This window comes from Neolamprologus multifasciatus, chromosome 22, assembly GCF_963576455.1.
Source record: "Neolamprologus multifasciatus chromosome 22, fNeoMul1.2, whole genome shotgun sequence".
NCBI lineage: Eukaryota > Metazoa > Chordata > Actinopteri > Cichliformes > Cichlidae > Neolamprologus > Neolamprologus multifasciatus.
The window spans coordinates 23,500,383-23,518,967 of record NC_140459.1 but is presented as its reverse complement, the minus strand read 5'-3'; the positions used below and the strand labels follow the sequence as shown (position 1 = coordinate 23,518,967).

At 39.5% G+C, this 18,585-nt stretch overlaps 1 protein-coding gene across 1 annotated transcript in view; it reads left to right on the top strand.

The window, feature by feature from the left end:
* The window catches only part of csmd2 (CUB and Sushi multiple domains 2), a 265,124-nt gene that overhangs the window by 127,642 nt on the left and 118,897 nt on the right, over window positions 1-18,585 (top strand). The window contains exons 7-12 of the mRNA XM_085147768.1: window positions 526-603; window positions 4,346-4,433; window positions 5,307-5,431; window positions 12,035-12,156; window positions 15,854-15,957; window positions 17,786-17,898. Of these exons, the coding sequence (XP_085003894.1) occupies window positions 526-603; window positions 4,346-4,433; window positions 5,307-5,431; window positions 12,035-12,156; window positions 15,854-15,957; window positions 17,786-17,898 (630 nt within the window). The remainder of the gene's footprint in view (window positions 1-525; window positions 604-4,345; window positions 4,434-5,306; window positions 5,432-12,034; window positions 12,157-15,853; window positions 15,958-17,785; window positions 17,899-18,585) is intronic.

Sequence of the window (18,585 nt, the reverse complement as noted above, 5' to 3'; positions counted from 1 at the left end):
GTGTGTTGTAGATCTTTTCAGTTTTATTGTCATTTTTAGATTTAAAAATTTATCATCCATCCATTTTTTCTCATTATCATCTTGTGCTGTGGGATCTTTAACTTTTCTCAGCTGACACAGTGCAAAATGTGGCGTACCTTGAACAGGCTGCCAGTCTATCACAGGGCTGACACAGCGAGACAGACAACCAAACACGCTCTCTCACATCCACTTCCACACCATTTCCCACCAAGTCCAATTTAGACTCACCGATCAACCTAACAAGCATGTCTTAGGAGTGCGGGAGGACGGCGGAGCAGCTGGAGAAGCTCTCATGGGCACGGGGAGAACATGAAACTCCAAAGGGAAAAGACAACCAGGAGCCTTAAAACCAGAACCTTCTTTCTCTAACATTACAGTGTTTCATTAGTTTCACAATTGATTTGTAAATGTTGATTTGAACATAACTGCAGTGCCTTTTTTGAACTACGTGGGCATCACTTTCTGCCATGTCACTCCAATCTCTCTTCTATGTTTTCTCTACAGTGAAGAAGATGACTGAACTTAAGTCCCGGGGTGTGAAGATGTTGCCCAGCAAAGACAACCACCATAAGATATCAGTGTGTAAGTTACAGCCCTTAATTTTCCCTTTTTTCTACAACCATAAGATTTTTTTTTTTTTTTTTACACATTTGGTCACTGTGTTAAGTCCCCCAGACAAGTATTCAGTATATGCAAGTGTGGAATTAGTTCTATCTATCATGAAGGACATCTATAATTTGGCATTGGAAAGATTAAGATGAAGAAGGCTGAGCTTATAGCAATATTTCAAAGTCTTTATGAATGTAAAGTCAGGGCTGGCAGTGCTCCATCGCCACCAGCACCACTATTTTCTCACATCACTGCATTATTACGACATTATTGCATGAAAACATTCACACATGGGGATGCTGAACATAACCTGCATTGTTATTGATGATCAGGTAGGCATTAACAGTAACTGACAGCTTAACTAAAGGCTGACACAGCACACAGAAAAAAAGTTTCCCTGTTAGTTTATGCAAAAGGTAGTCTACAGTAGTCAACAACTACCAAGCTGTTTGTTGTACTTGGCTATCTGACACAGGGACTATTTGATAAATATAACAATACAACAATTAGTCAACATTAGTCTTTTGTTTTCCCAGTACAAAGGTAAAAATATAGGCCTGCAATCTTTTAGCACATATTCCCTGATTGAAATGCTTAGGGAGTTTTGTGCCTCCGCCCAGTCATTAAAATTAGGAACAAAGCACAGCCTTGCAAGCCTGTGCTTTGAATACAGGCATCAATGGATACCTAACTGCCTTCAACTTCATTACTACCCCAGGTTCCACTCATCAAACACTTTTTAAAACTGTAATTAAATGTTACAGAAAAAGTGGAATAGATGTAAGTTTTTACTGCCCCCTCTGTGTCAGAGTTTGACCTGAAACTTATTAAAAATGTCACCTAATACTGCTCGAGGTCTTGTCCATAAAGCGCGATTTGATATCCGACTGTTTTTGGCCTGGAGTGCTATAGAGAGCTGTGCTGTTCATCTTTTTAGTTGTAGCGGAGATGAAGACGGGGTTGAATAAGTCACTCCGTCATATAATTCTGAAACCGAAAACCGTAAAGACTCGAATGATGCACTAAAGGAGACTATCTGGGGTTTGATGTTAGCAAATTCAGGGGTACATTGTAGAGGTTTTTATTGATGTCAGCTCAGGCCACAGTTAAAGAATGACACATGCACTGTAACCAAAGCCAGATGGAAAAAGTAGGTATGCTAACTGGTGTTTAAATGTGCAATCGTTTGTTCATAGTAAATTCTCTTACAAACACAAAAATAGGATTGTCAGTCATTTTACGTCATGTTCGAAATAAAAGGCTTGGAAGGCTGTTATATATTAACGCTGTTTGTGGAAAGAGAAATCTATTGGCTGCCTGCTGAGAAAGCTGACAAGTTATGTGTATGAAAGAAGAGCACAGAGCAACATTTTATCATCTCCAAATTGGGCTAGCCACACTCTCTTCTCTCTTCTGCACTAAGATGTTTTGTTCAAGTTGGAATTTGTTTGTTAAGTTTTCAGGTTCTGCCTCTCCGCCTCTTTTCTTAGGCCTATATGCTAAATGTCTTTTGAATTAATGTAAATAGCCGCTAAACATTCCTCCTAGAAGATGAATGGATATGCTGTGGATACGCTAACACAGCTGTGCAGCCCACTATGTTCAAACGCCTTACACCCATTTGTAACCTTTAGATGAAATTCTCTCGAGTATTTTTTATCATTCATTAACGGGCTAGTACTACGCATTAGTTTAGTAAGTATGTTATTGCCGTTCATAATTACTTACTTGTATAAACTGTTAGGTGTTACCAAAGAAATTTGTAAGGATGAGAAAGTCACGAGCCACCCTAATAGTTCAATTCAATATTTTGCTTCCAAGGATCCAGACTTGTAATTTTAAAGTGGTCTTGAAAAAAAAAACTTTCCAGGCTTTCTGAAGCTCTTTTAAGTTTTTCTTTGAACATTGGCTGCTTTTTAACTCATTTTCTGTGTTATCTTTATGAAGTCATCTCACATTGGCCTATGAATCGTTCAAGCACCTACCTCATGGGATCAAGCACCGTTGTCTACAGACGATCAAAGTTGAATCATGATAAGCTGAAATATGCCAAAGATAACACGATGTCAGGTATTAAATTATATTTTTGCACCAGCAAGGTGATGCCTAAAGTGCCTTCAGCTGAAACCTTTGCACATCTAAGCAGATTAGCGCGGTTAGCTCATTAACATGTTAGCGCCGTGCAGCCCCACACACGGGGCTATCCGCTTTAACTTGCTAACGGAGATTTGCAGCATTGATGCGGTTATGGCAGTAAAGTCATTTTAACAAGTTTAACGCTGACAGCACTACTTTTAATATAATAACATGTAGGAATTTCTTGACAAGTGTCCAGCAGCTCAGCTACAAGCTAACACAAGTGACTCGAGGTGTAATACCAGAAAGCATATAGACACTCGGAATATGCTGCTTGAATTCCATCAGTGGCAAACCTACTGTATTGTTTCATCAGCTAATCTGTCAGGCTTTTGAGAAGACGCCTGTCTCACATCTTCAAAGTCATTTTAAGGTTTCTCTCTTGCACTACACTTTGGCCAGAAAAACAAGAGTGACTGCTGACTGTCAAATAGGGAACAGACAAAAAAGACACACAGTCTGTGCTAGAGATGTACTTCACAAATGGAGAGCAGTAACTGCATTGGCCGTGTTTTCTTTGCCATTTCTTCCTCTCATCGTGTGTTGGATTTCACTATGCGACAACCGATTTCGCTTTCTTCAAATATCTGTAACGTTAGCAACGTGACAGCTATGAGTCACCTGTGTAGAGTGACACAGAGATGGATGTTTAAGGGTTTAATAACAACCTGTTGAACAAAAGAGGAGCCTTGAGGTGGTAATTTCAATACTGCCTCAAGGCCATTTACTGTTGTTTTATCCACTTCTTTCTCCCACAGTGCTTTTAACCCTTATGTTTCAATTTGTATTAATTTGCCTTACTGTACTTCACTTTGCATTTCTGCATTTTTTGACTGCCGGGAGTATGTATTTGAAAAACAAGCATTATGGTAAATAAAGTTCAAAATATTTCATTTTTTTCTCACAGAACTGTAACATAAATAACTGCAGCATTCTTGGTATTTGTTATACTTCAACATAGCTTCAACCTCTTTTAGATTTGTCATTTAAATTTCAAGTGTTACTTATTTATTCTTTAATCTTTGAGTTCTTCTGGCTTACTGCTCAGATTTTGCACCGACTCTTTATAGTTTATAGCGTATTTGTTTAATGATTTATTTTTAATTGGATAAGATTAAAAGCATTATGTGCACTATGCATAAGCCTGACATTTAAGCACATATTTACATACTGGCTTAATTTCCCTGACTTTTTAACATTGTTGTCCTCCTGTTTATTAAACAGTTATCACTTAAGATTAACATTAATCTATTAACATAGCTTTTTTCACCTTTGTCGGAAATTCTGTCCCGCGTTGCCACAGACCTGGAGTCTGGCCAATGAGCAGGTGTCACGCTCAGTGGACCCAGCAGAACTTTGACCCATCCTGCTCAGTCAGGGTTCTCCCAGCTCACTATGTTTACTTGACCCCTTGTTACACTTCACTTTCCAGTTTTGCACCCATTGAGACAATTTAAGAACCGTGGACAAGGATAACATTTATTTTTCTAATGATAAGCATATATATATATATATATATATATATATATTGATTTTGTCAGAATCTTTTTAATGTTTTATCTCTGTCTTTGCCTGTCAGTGTCTCAGATGGGTGTAGCACAGGGCCACAACATGTGTCCGGATCCTGGGATTCCAGATCGAGGAAAAAGAAAAGGTTCTGACTTCAGGTAAAAAACAGAAACAAGCAGGTACATCAGTATATTCAGAGAAAATATAACTTTATCTGCAGATGAATAGGTTAACATCTCCTGAAGAAGAGCTGTCTGACTGAGACAATGCCATCATAGAAAATAGGTTTTGGTTAGCAAAGACTCTCATCTCTGTTATTTACTGTCCTTAAAGTTGAGTTTACCCTAATAGGCTTTATCTCTGTCTTTATTCCCTACACTAGAAATGTATATGGCTTGTACAAAAAATGTAATCTAGTTCTCTGCTTTCAGTGGTTTTTTCCTCTTTTCTCTCAATTTAGTTTGTCAGTAAAATTTACTGTTTTAATAATGAAACAATCTACATTAGTCAGAGAACGTTGCAATATGAGGACTGCAGTGCTAATCATGTTTTTTTCAAAATTCAGACTTATCCTTATTTCAGTCTCCTAGATCTTTATTAATGTTTTAGCTTCACGAAGTTTATTGAATTGAATTGAAATCATCTAAACCAAATCATCTATTGTTCTCCAGCATGCACCATATTACCTGATGCCACACCATAGACAGCCCCAGAAACCAAACCAAATAGAGAAATGTGCACAGAGAAACAAATGTTACCAGTGGGATCATGGAGTTTTGTTCCTGTCTGAGCCATTTTCCCTATCAGTGGTCAGCGATAACACAGACAAATGGGAAACATCCATCTCTCGCTATGGGAAATCACAGGCGGAAAGGCAAAACAAATGTGTATTTTTTTCCCACTAAACTTTTCTTCTTTATATTTATACCTCATCTGCAAATCCACTGCTGAATGGTGAATTGCACCAGGAGGGTTTGTGGTGCTGATGTGCTTTTTTTTTTGTGTTTTTTCTGTGTGCAACCTAACTGCAGGCGAGGAGCCACAGTGCATTTCTCCTGTGACGAGGGTTATGAACTGCAGGGCTCGAAGAGCATCACTTGTCTCAGAGTGACAGACAGCTACGTAGGCTGGAGTGACGATCGGCCCATCTGCAGAGGTAAGGATTGACGTGTCTTGTTCATCTTTTCACCTGTGTAATGGAGGTAGACTCGGTGTGACCTCTATTTATATTTCATACTCAAGTGCTCAAGTCGCTTTTGTGGGCAGGTCTGCTGTCATTTTGTATAGGTGCTCGGTCTCTCCGTATCATGATTCAGTATTCACTATTATGTTGTGACTGGCCTGACTTTGACCTTTGGCCGGCGTTCTCTCGCTTCCTGTTGTTTAGCCATGCTGGCAAAGTGCTGCCCATCAATCATGTTTTCCTAACCTGTGGCCATTTTGTGACAGGCCGGGGAAGGGATCAGAGATCTTTTTATATATATATATATTTTTTTTTTTGTTGTTTTTCCTGCTGGCGTTACCCTCATTTTTCATCTCATATGCAGCACTCAATAAGATAACTTGATAAGAATTGATTTGGTAACCAATGATGGTTATATGTTTATTGAAACATTGTACATTGTTTATGTAACTTGAGAATCTACCATATATATATATATATATATATATATATATATATATATATATATATATATATATTTAAATCTGTTAGTGTTCCTGTAAATATAAAAGCAAACTGTAAAATTGGGAATATTGCATTAATTCAAGGTCTCTCCAGCCTTTAGTTGCTTTGAGTTTCTTTTTATTCTAAGAAAATTTATAATCTTATAAATTATAATCTAAGATAAAAATCTCAGCTTTGCTTTGAGCATCGGCGTAACTTTGTGCTGAACATTGGGGGGGGGGGGGGGGGGGGGTCAAGATCTCTGTCTAACTAACTAAATAAATAAATCTGGGTAAATACCCATATGATTAAACATGCAACTATTTTGCTGGTAATACCTGAAGCCATGAGTACCATGAGTAAAGAAAATCAACAGCCTATTTATGCAAGTTAATTCTTATTTTTATTGGGGGTTATATTGGTTGGGTCTGATTATTGGGGGGGTTATAACTCCCCTAACCCCCCCGGAAATTACGCCCCTGACTTTGAGTAGGTTTATGCCAGTATGGAAAGTATCTTACGGGCAATACAACAGACAGGGTCAGAACTGTTTTTGAATCAAAAGGGGGATTGGCAAAATATTAGGCAAGTGGTCATGATATTGAACTGTACCATTCTTTCACAGGTATTTCCGCATTTTATCTTTTAATGATAGATGTGCATCTAAAGCAACAAAAATCTCTCTCACGTGGTCAATTGAGTGATGATCCGGTGGCTGTGAAAGGCATAGGAGATGATTCACATCTTTTTCATGAACATTCAGTGCGTCTTCATTCCCAGAAAATAAGATAAAAATGTTTCATCATAAGATAGAGAATATTGATTTGTAGTGGCTGAACAGAACAATGCCAGCAAAATGCCTCACACAGCGCAACAGAGCTACCAAAGTTTTTCCTTTAATTTGTCACTAGACCTTTTACACCACAAAGTCCAAGGATTCTCGAAACAACCTAAGACGTGGTGTCTAAATGGGAAAGCTGCATCTCATTTCATAGTTGCTTCAAAAACATTAAATTAAAAAGTTGTATTAAAAGTGGGTATATATTTCTTTCTCGTCAGTCAAGACTTGACATGGCCGTAATTTGGAGAAGAAAAATTGGCTTTCTTTATCTGCGTGTGTGTGTGTGTGTGTGTGTGTGTGTGTGTGTGTGTAAAGAGACATTGACGTAACATCCACAGTCAGTCAGTGTAACTGCCCTTTCGATTGTCCTCATTTAACCTTTGGGACTGTGCCTTTGTTCTGGCTCCCCATGTTTAAATAAAGATTAAACATCATCTAGGAATAATTGAAGATCTGTATCCTAAATTAGCATTAGTCATCATTAAATTGAACAGCACTATCATTAGCACAGGAAAAAAACCTCTGGGTGCAGATTCATTCACGTTATAAAAAATTCATGGTTCCCTTTTCATTCGTACCTCCTTTCCTGCGCACACCAAGCTGCGGTTCTTTTTCCGTTGCAGATTTGATTGCCGCTTAGCCCACTGCACTTTCATGTCTCTCGCCAAGTACACAGAGTAGGATGTATCAGACATAATGATCCCCGTGATTAAAAAAAGAAAAGAAATTGGAGAGAACGTGATGGCTTCAGTAGACTTCCTGCTGTATTATTTTCGTTAAGGTCACCCTCACTGTCAGCACAACTCATATTAATTACTCTACTCACTCCTTAACTTCGCCAAAGTTCTTTTAAAATTTTAATAGGGGTGATTTGGTGAGAGAGGGGTGGAGCATGGAGCCACGGAGTGGGGCTTGAGCACCCAAAGGACCTCGCTTAGACACAATTCATTAAAATCTGGGTAGTTGGCTAAAGCTCTTTCAAGTACTTTCAGGTTCCCCTTCACATATGTACACACGTACACACTGTTTTCTTAAAGTACTTCAGTTTGAAGGGTGTTTAATAGTTGTGTTAAGCAGTCACCCTCGGGCATTGATAAGGAAAGTCACCTTGTACTCTGATGCTTGGTATGCTAACTGCTCATCTACTCTTTTCAGTCAGAATATCTAATTGTGCTATTTGATTCGTAATTAGTTGTTTGCATTTTTTTGACAGTGTTCCCTGTAGATATGCAGCACTCGTCGCATTTCGTTATTTTATTTAAGTATGAAATCATCAAGTTTGTTTTCCTTCATGTGTTATTTACTGAAGATGACAGTATTTATAAAAAGAGTCTTTCTCCAGTATATCTTTAGACCTGTGGTAAAACCCTGATTAACATGTTTTATTGAGTCTTTCATTAGTCTGCTTTTTTCATACTGCCACACTAAATCAAGTCGAGTATTCAGAGGGAGCCCTGGAGTTTGTCGCAACGGTGGTTTTTAATTTCATGTTATTTTTTTTATCACATTATCATTACCAATCACTTGCCAAACATCTTCCTCTTTTCAAAGTGCTGCTCGCCTCTTGTGCTCGTGCAAGAGGCAGAGCATGCAGCACTTTGGCGGAGGAGCAACAGCGTCAATAGTGCTTCATCTGTGACTACACAGGATGTGTTGAGGCGCAATATCCAAAGTAGGTCACCTGTATTTTAGCGGTGCTCTAAGCCTAACATCCATCCAGTATAGTTATGCATGTAAAATGGAAGGAAATATGCTCGAGCTGTACAAATGCACTTGTCCTATACAATCACAACGCCAGCCGTTAGCAGCAGCTGGATTGAATTAAAAAGGAGAACATCTGTAGGAGAATAGAAAAATGGGGCTCAGACACCTTATTTGTACAACATTAAAAAAAACAGTTAACTATGAAATACACACAATGTTGATTATTTCATATTTGAAGGCTGGGGTTAAGGCACAACCAGTAGGTGTCATGCGGCGGCTGTGTGAAGGCAAGAGAGGACCCAAATGCACGGCTCTAGACACACGGGGATGAACTCAAAGGCAGGTCTTTATTAACAGGAACATAAGAAGTCATACAAAACTGTACTGGGAGAAATTAAAGCTGAGGCGCTGGGAAGACACGGGAAATGCACACAACCTAGAGGGACGACGCAACACGGAACAAAGGGACACTCTGGCTGTGTCCCATTTCAGGGTCTGCACGCTTGAAGCACGCGCACTACGCGTACTACGTACGGTGCGTACTATAAGTACGAGAAGTGCGGAAGTGAGAGGCTTGTGAAATGGGACGGTATATGCTTCGTCGCGCTGTTCAGGTTGCCTAGCAACCATGATACTAACCGCGAGACACGTTACATACAGCTTTGTTTGACAGAAATGAAGGAGAAAAATGTTTTGTTGGTCAATCATTTTTGTCATGACATCACTTTGATTAGTTGAGTATCTGAGGCTGAGACCACGGGACTGTAAAACATGATTCAAGGGCTTCATTTCTGTACTGAACAGTCATTTCAAGAGTAGCTAGTAAATAATAATTAGTTAATGTTGTTCATGAGACTAAAGTCATCTCACTATGGTAATGTAAATATAATATGGCCAATATTATAGTATTGTCAGATTATTATGATATATATATATATAATACACATATAATCTATATCACTGACTTTCAGCTTGTTGTGTTTGTGGATATATGACTGACTTTAATTATCCATAAAATCATCAGATTCTCTGTAAGATTAAGGTCGACTATATGTATATTTAGAAGTAGAGGCTTTAAAACCAAGTTAATGCTGAAAGTACAAACATCACTAGTGTCACATAACTTTGCCGACATGTGGCCAACAGCAATGTTTTAATGTTCTTCATTATTAAACATTCGCACATGAATAAGTGATGTCATATTCAGTACTTACTTTTGACAGTTCACTCTTGGCAGCTCCCTTCTGCCGTATTTTGCGGCAAAATTATCCACACCCACCGCCGCGCTATGAATTGTGGGATATATGGGACCACGAAGCGTGCACCGGACCACGCTTGATATTTGGGGAAATCGACGGCGCATTTGGAGTATGCATTTCAAGTACACTTCGAATTGGGACAGCCGTCGTCGCGTGGCGGTGACGTAACCGCACTTAAAATGCGTACTTCAAGCGTGCAGACCCTGAAATGGGACACAGCGTCTGACATAAATACACAGAAAGTAATGAGGGAAGTGGGAACACACGGGGAACACAGCTGAGGACAATTACTCATGACCGAGCGGGGAGGACACGAAACTGAAAATACTGACACCGAGATGTGGACCTTAAACACAACACAGTACACAGAGATGAGCACAGAGAGAGAGAGGCAGAGAACAAGGATGAATACACGAGGGGATGAGGAGAACACAGAACACAAAGGACGGGAACACGGTACTAGAACAAACGCCACAATAAAAGCATGGACACAGGGGGAATCCAAATACCAAACCAAACAATCCAATGAACATAAGGAACAAAATACAAAACCACAGGAAAACTGAGAACACTGGGTCAAAATGACCCAGGACCATGACAGTAGGATTAGTTGTAAATGCGGTCCAGATGTGAGTTTGATGCAGATTTTAGTGCTGTGCAAAAGTCTTGTGCCAATTAAATATAACTGTTGACCTTCATCAAATACCTAATGAAGGTAAAGTAGTACTGAGTAAAAGCTCTCCAGGTTTTCTAAAGGTCTCTCAAAGTGTTTCTCTGGACATTGGCCTTCACTCATTTTCAGTCCAGTCCTTGTACCAGGCCATAATTCTTAGGCCACCTTAGGGCTGTTCGATATAACGATATATATCGGATGACGTTATAAAAACGTCTATTGTTTCCTATTACGTTATCGTTTGTTTCGTGGTGTCGTAAAATAAACAGTTTACAGCAATATTTTTCATCGTTTTGACGGTCACTGTAGTGGCTATATTAATTTCTTAAAGTTCTCTCTTTCTCTTATATTTAATATAACCACACTATGGGCGGACAAGTGTCTGTTTTTACATGTTTTCATTAGCAACAATGACGGTAAAACCATCGCGTGGCTGCGCTGTCCGCTTGTGTGTTTTCCGCGTAAACATTTCACAATAAAGCTCAAGATCCTGTTGAGACTTTTCAAAATAAACTGAATCACAAGAAAGAGTATGCAGAGAGTTTACGGATGAGAAGCAAAAAAAGAGCCATCAGGTGCTAAAAAATAAACCTTAGACTCAAACTTTGAGAGAAAATGGTGGCCGTTACAACTTATGTCTAAAAATGTATAGTTTCATGTATCGGTTAAAAGACTCGAATCCAGGTAAAGGACGCCCAGCTGGAGAAACTAAACGCAAGTCGAGTTTCCCGAGATTCACAGAATTTACAGAAAATATTACATTTTTTGTGATTTATATCGTTGTCAGGACGATAAATGTCTTACATCGGGATATGAGATTTTTGTCATATCGCACAGCTAACACTGACCTATGAATCACTGAAGCATAAAAAAGCACCAAACTCAAGAGATGATGTGTTTTGTCTACATGTAACTGTCAACGAACCAATCTTAAATTGTATCTTTAGCCTCTGTAGCAAAAAGACTGAATCTGTTCTAACTAATTTTTTAGTTAAAATAAATTTAAAATACAACTAAAAACAAGAACAGTAGTGCACAAAAGGCAAGTCAGACAGATAAAAAGTATCTGAAAGTCATGTCCTTATGAAAGGGGGGGGGGGGGGGGGGGATTGAGCAAAGACCTGACAAGAACTGAGAGATACATCTGGCCCTTCACTTCACCCATCAGCTGTTTGGTGAAGTCTCGTCAGAGATGATCTCAGTGGGAGGGTGGCTGTCAAGAAGACACTTGAGAAAAAGGTGAAGGTCTGCCAAATTACACAAGAACTTGACTGAAAATGAGTGGAAATAGGTTTTATCGAGCTATGAATACAAAATTTAATTATTTTTTGGGGGGCTCAAATTAACATCAGTATGTACGGAGGGGGTTAGGAGAGATGAACTGCAGTGAGTGTTTACAGTCATCTTTAAAACACGGTGGAGGCTATGTCAAAGGTTTGGGGCTTTGTTTTAGCCAGTGGTGTTTGGTAATATTACAGTCATTATTTGGGAAGCATATGAATGGAGGAATGGAACAAAAGGCAAACAACATTCAGTTTATCTTCTCTGATTTATGAACAGAAAGTACGTATTTAAACTGTCATTGAACATGTGTCCCTCTCTGTCTTGATTTTTAGCACCAATGTGCGGAGGCCAGTTGAGAGGACCCAGCGGTGTCATCACATCTCCGAACTACCCAGTTCAGTATGACAACAACGCCAACTGCACTTGGGTCATCACGGCGACAGACACATCTAAGGTAAATGTCATGAAACACAGAACTGAAGCAACAATGCAGGGTGTTAATTTTGCTTTGCCGCTGTAAGCACAGATTTCCAGCGGTGCCGTAAGTGGTATCTTTAGTTGCCAGCTGCCTGATGAGTTTGCACCTTTTTAGGGAGGAGCTCCAGAGGAAGCGCTTCTCTGACACAGATGACTCATTTTATGCTTTTGATAATTGCTACAGGACACTTTAGGGGCTGTTCAACACACCATGTGACGGGAGCTTTCTTATTGAAAAATGTGAGCGATAAGGAAAATGAAAGGTGGGGAAAGAGCACTGGAAGCGAGCCAGCAAAAGACAAAGTGAGTTGTTAGAAACACCTGTGGTGAGGGAGAGAAGGAGTGAGTACAATGGACAGGAGAGTAATGGAGAGGTTTTGAGAGCATGCTTGGAGGATATCATGAAAGTGTCACAGCCATTCTGTTCAGACCATTGACTTTGGAGTTGTGTTCAAGGCCAACCAGCTGCTATCCTGCCAAATATCCTTCTCTGAACGCAAACAAAATGGTTTTACAAATCCGTTCTCTTATTCCACTGCGCCGGATAGAAGAGAGGCTATGTAAGGTGAGAGGCAAGGGAGGACGGGGAGTCAGATCTAATATGCCCCCACAAAAGTCCACCCTTCGCTTGCATGTATACAAACACAAACAAACATTGACACCCTTGGGTATACCCAGGAGGCAGCCTGCTGGAACAGACACCAGTACTTTACGCTGCCTCTTGCTCTGTGACTGGTTCAGATGAAGATGGAGAGAGACTGCTCTTTCTGTTTAGAGACATAATGGGCTTCTATTCCTGCCCAGCCAGAAATGTTAGGTCAGCCAGCAGACTGAGGCAGAACAGCCTCAGTCTGAAGGGGGGTGGGCGAGCCGTGACAAAGCTCTGCTAGACCTACCAGCCTCATGACATGATAAGTAATTTGGGTTTTTGTCAAGTGGTGCTGCTTCATAGTTTCCCAAAGATACTAAATGCAGCTGTTTGAAGCTGGCAATCTTCATGTGTTTATCCATTTATGCCAGAAAAAGCCAAAAAGTGGCCCCAACTTCCCAGACTTACACCAAGTTGCACAGAGCTATCCTCTGGACCCGACAAAGCTCTGAGACAACGTAAAACAACAATGTGCTTTGAAAAATCGACTGAATACAGGTCATGTTTTTTTTTTCTTCTTTTAAAGCAAATGATCTCCACAGAAATGAGATTTTTCTCTTATTAATATGCTACTTATAATGTTAATGAACTCGTTTAAATATATATGATTTTTAAAAGCACTCTCGTGTTGTCATTACTGCCTAAAACCTATGCATGTAACTGTGCGTGTCTGGTTTGCGGTGGAAAAATGACCCGCAAGGATGCTGCAGTATTTACCAGGAGCAGGGTGTATGTAATAGTTTAATAAATAATCAGTGTTCGGGCAGACATTCAGAGCTGGGGTTTCTTTACTTAAGTCACAGCAGCAGACTTACAAGGGATTTACAGCTGACTTGACAGAAGCAGAAATACAGGCAACGGAGCTGCTGCAAGGTTTTCTTCCAGTCCACAGATGAACTAACTGTGCCCTCTATATATAATGCTTAGTTCAACCTTGTTGGATACAGTGACGGGTATATGTGCCTATGGATTATTCAAGTATTTACAATAGCTCATATGTTATGTAATACTGTTAAATATTCTAGAGCAGCAGCTGCAGAACAGAAAACGAAATGTCGTCCCCAGTCTTGCTTACAATAGGATTTCATTTATGATAGGATTTTTTTTAACTAAATGTTTTTATTGGAACATTTGGCACAAAATGGCAGGCTAGTTTAGAACCGTGACTCTTTTACTGCAGAGCCGTGCTGTTGCTTTGAAGAATGCAGTTTGGCATTGTCTTGATGAAACAAGCAAGGCTTTCATTGCAAGAGATCATCTGTGGGCAGCATATGTTGCGCCAAATCGTGTATATATCATTCAGAATAAATGGTATATGAACAGATGTTTAAATTGTGTGAGGGTATGCCGTGTGCAGTAATGCACCTCCCATACCCTCGCATCACAAATCCTGGGGCTGTGTAGGATGAGCCAGACACCTCCCCCACCCCATCCCCCCCGTATAGAGGACACAACGGTCATGATTTTCTAAATGTTTTATCTTTGCCTGCTGGAGTTTTACTTTGCTTTCATGGATGCAGAAACAAACTGTGTTCACTGACAACGGTGTTCAGAAGTGTATCTGAGCCCATGCAGTGATTTTCAAAGAGTCGCGCCTCCTTTCAGAGCAGTGCTGCCTGCGGGGCCTGAAGATCACGGCAATACAATATTGTGGTTTTTTTAAGCTTTCTTTCAAGCGTATAGAGATTTCTCTGAATTCTCCAAATCTTTGCGTGATATGAAGTAGTGCAAATGATAAAATTCTCAAAACAATTGCATCAGAAACTCTTCTTTTCCATTTTCTTGTCTTTTACCAACTACTTTGGAAGTTGTAGGAGTGTTTGTTTCATTTAATATTTACATTTTACACAGTTTCGGAGACATGGTTTTACGTCAGCTGTTCAGTATGGATGATTTTTCTTTTTTTTACAACTCTTTCACAATATGGCTGCTGTGCTCTCTCTCTCCCTCTCGATTTTTTTTTTTATCTTCACCCCCTCTGTACCTCACCTGTTGGCTGGCAGATGGGAGATGAGTTTGTGGTATGAAACTCTATTTATCGAGCGATCTGACCTATTTTGCCTACACACCATCAATCTTTCCTCTCCACCTTGGCAATTTTCATTAGGAACTAGGTTTAACATAGGACAGAATGCAATTTGCATTTATATAAGCTTTTTCATTAGGCCCTGCTCTCTCTCAGCCCTCTGAAAACATTAAGAATTTGGCGGAAATCAGTGGCAGCCAATTTAAACTAGGAGGCAAAGACTTTTCCTTGTTTGGCTTTTTTATTTTTATTTAGCCTCCTCTGTCACTCTATTTTTTTCCCTTGTTATTAATATTCCGCACTTTTATAATTAAACCGTTTTTGTTTGCATGTTCAGAGCTGACCCCTTCGCTTGCCTCGGCTAGGACGCAATTATTGTTTCCTTGTTTTTATCCTGATTTATCCTTCAGCTGCAGCGCAGACCTAAAATTGCACTCATAAGAAATCATGATTTATCTTCATAGAAAAGATTTATACACTAGATTGCAACAAAGTCTTTTTAATGATCCTATTGGAATGTATATATATATATGTGTGTATATATATATATATGTATGCATAGAGAGGCACATGTAATAGCCCACGAAGGCAACTGAAAGCTGCTAGCATGATCGGCAAGAGTGAAGGTCGTGCAGACCATCTGGCAGGCAATCAGATATTTGATTAGCGAGAAACAGTTCATAATCAGCAGACGCAGTAAACACTTACAGAAGCATGGAAGCAAAATACCAATACCGAGCTGTTAGGTCACACAGTATGAGATTTAAAGGAGAAAACAATTCTAATAACAAAAAATAAATAAGTAAAAATACTACTACAGTGTATACAGCTGGAAGTTTGATGGACAGATCTTAAAAAAAAACTGATGTATGATGGATTGATGAACAGAGGAAAAGAGAGTCACAGATGGGAAGAGATCTCTCCTCTGCATTTGGTTCAGGGAGTATTTAAGCATCTGCTTCCCTCGTTTGTCTCGTTGATGTTCCCTCCGTTGTCTAGGTGATCAAGCTGACATTTGAAGATTTTGACCTGGAGCGAGGCTACGACACGCTGACGGTTGGAGACGGCGAGGTAGTGGGAGACCAGAAGACCATCTTCCACGTGTGAGTGACTCATTTGACCTCGTTTTCTCCTGCCTTTAATCTACCCTCTGTTCTCTAACTTCTTTTAGCTACCCGTCAGTTTCAGTTTTGCAAGTCATGTTCCCGGTAATCATATTCTGCCTTCGCGCTCTCTTTCCTCCTCACCTTTGTGGGACACTCGCCTTTTCTTCCTCCCCCCCGCGCCCGACAGCACCCGTCTGTCTTCCTGTTCCCCTCCAGCCCTTTTTTTTTTCCTACGGTTTCTCTTTTATTTCATCACCACCTGATGCAGCAGGGCATGAAAAATAGATGTCGCACCACATTGTCAATCATCTCTCTTTTCACTGTTAAAAACAAGATCACAGCCATGTGGCGCAGCATTGCAAAACTGCATATTGATGCCCCCTAATGGAGTTTGCGCTAGCAGATGCTCCATAACAATTCACAGGATGTTGTTATTAATTGTGCTGAAATTTACCACCTTAATAAAGTTTTTATAGATCAATTTTTATGCAAGGCTGCCGAGCTGGGGTGGAAACCAGGAGGGGGAGGTTGGAGATAAATGAGGGAGAAGTATGCAAAGGAAGGGGTTGCTGATGTGAGATCATCCTCACATTCATATTTTTTTGTCTACTTGCTCAAACACCAACAACACACACAGGACAAACACTGAATATGGCTTAATCTCTTCAATTAAAGATTTTCCTCCCTCTCCTCCCCCCTTTATGGACTTCTTTATGCTTTAAAAGTAGAGAGAGTAATTGAGTCTTTGCGCTCCTGCACACAAACAAACTAGAACAATTTAGTACTGGAGAATATACTGCAGCTATCAGCACTGTTAAACTCAGGACTATATTTTTTGAGAATCAGTGGTGCAGCCGAGCGCGTGCAGGGTGCAGGGAATTATTTAATATTTTTTTGTAACTTTATGGTCAGAGGCATGTAACCTTAGTGCGGCACAGTCATAAATGGGCTTTATAGGCAGTTAGTCACAACCAATCAAATCCACTCTTTTCATTTCAAGACACTGTGCTCTGACAGTTTAGCAGTAGAAAGAAACTATTGGAGTGAATATGCGACAAGAGTTTTTTCCCATAAGGGAAATAATGTCCTTGTTTTGGATCTAACAGTAACAATTAAAAGGGTGGTGACGATAACAAAAAACACACAAAAACATAAAGTAGGTCATCAACAAGGACAGTATTCTAGACAGTGATTAGCTTACAGGGAAATTATTAGCATACTGATATAACTTGTCTGGGTGGAAATTATATAATAGCCTTGTCTATTATTTTTGACAAGCTTTTTAGTGCTACATTAGACGCGCAGCATTTTATACTTTCTCTCACAAGTGCTTAGGAGTTCACAGACATTCAGCGCATTACCAAAAGCCTGTAAAAGAGAACAAAAATCTATCCAGACACTAGTAGCAATCCCACCATCCTACATGTTCTGTCACTAAAATTAGAACCCTTAATCACTTACTCTGCAGCTATACCCTTCCTAATTAGAGTTGGGTGGAATTACTATTCAAATGAGATTAAATTACTTCTGTGGCATTGACTGATCTTGCATTCATTTTACACTTTGTTGTCTCCTGCTATTTTGAATGTAAGTGTTGGGATAGGATAAAAACATTTCTTAGCTTAAAATTCCTTACAAAATTTGTAAAGTTCTTAATTTGTGTAATGATTTAGCAAAAACAAGGTCTCTCTGTATTTTCTAGTTGATGACAAGTCCACAGCTAAAGCACTTCTACTGCTGATAAAAAATTGCACAAAGATATAGAATATTCAACAGAAAGAAATGTCTTTTTATAAGGTGTATGTTGGCTTTTCTTGTTTTGTAGTCTGTCTGGTTCGACTACTCCTGACCTTGTCGTGAGCACCAGTCATCAGATGTGGCTCAACTTCAAAACAGATGATACCAGTGGCTCGTTGGGCTTCAAGGTGTCCTATGAAGGTAAGGTTACTGTATATATTTTGGTTCTGGCTCGTTAACTGCATTTTAAAACGGATTGTTTAACTTCTTTAACCTCCTAAGACCCGAACTCTTTTATGGCATGCATTTAAATTTTTCTCTGCTATTTGCGTCGATTGGGACCTGGTGAATGTAAAAACAAAGAATTACCAGATTTTTTTTTTTTTTTTTTTACTTGATTTTTGTTTCTGACAAAAATGAGATCTACATATGAGGACATTTGTTTTAAATTTCGATAGAACAGTGGCAGTATAATGTCCTCGTAAGTGGATATCAAGCCCTTGTAGGGAAAAATTAAGTATTTCGGTCTAGACATCGAAAAATGTGATGTCCACATATGTGGACGCCAGGTCCTAGGAGGTTAAATCATCTTAGGAGTAGCATCAAAGGGGAGTCATGTTAATGGTAAAGTATTTTTTAGAGGTTGTGCAGTGAGTCATCATGGTGCGGTGGTACACTGATGCTAAAAAGCAAAAGCAGTCTTTATAGTTAGACTTTAAATCTCGACTTTCTCCTTTTACAGTTTGAAATAGGAGTGGATTTCTTTTTAGATCAGTTACGCTTATGCGTTGTGACTCACCGCTCAAGACTAACTATCATATGCTCTAACACAACACATTTTTCTTCAGTTGGCTGCTGGTCTTCCCAGTATGTGTCATCCCAAGTTTA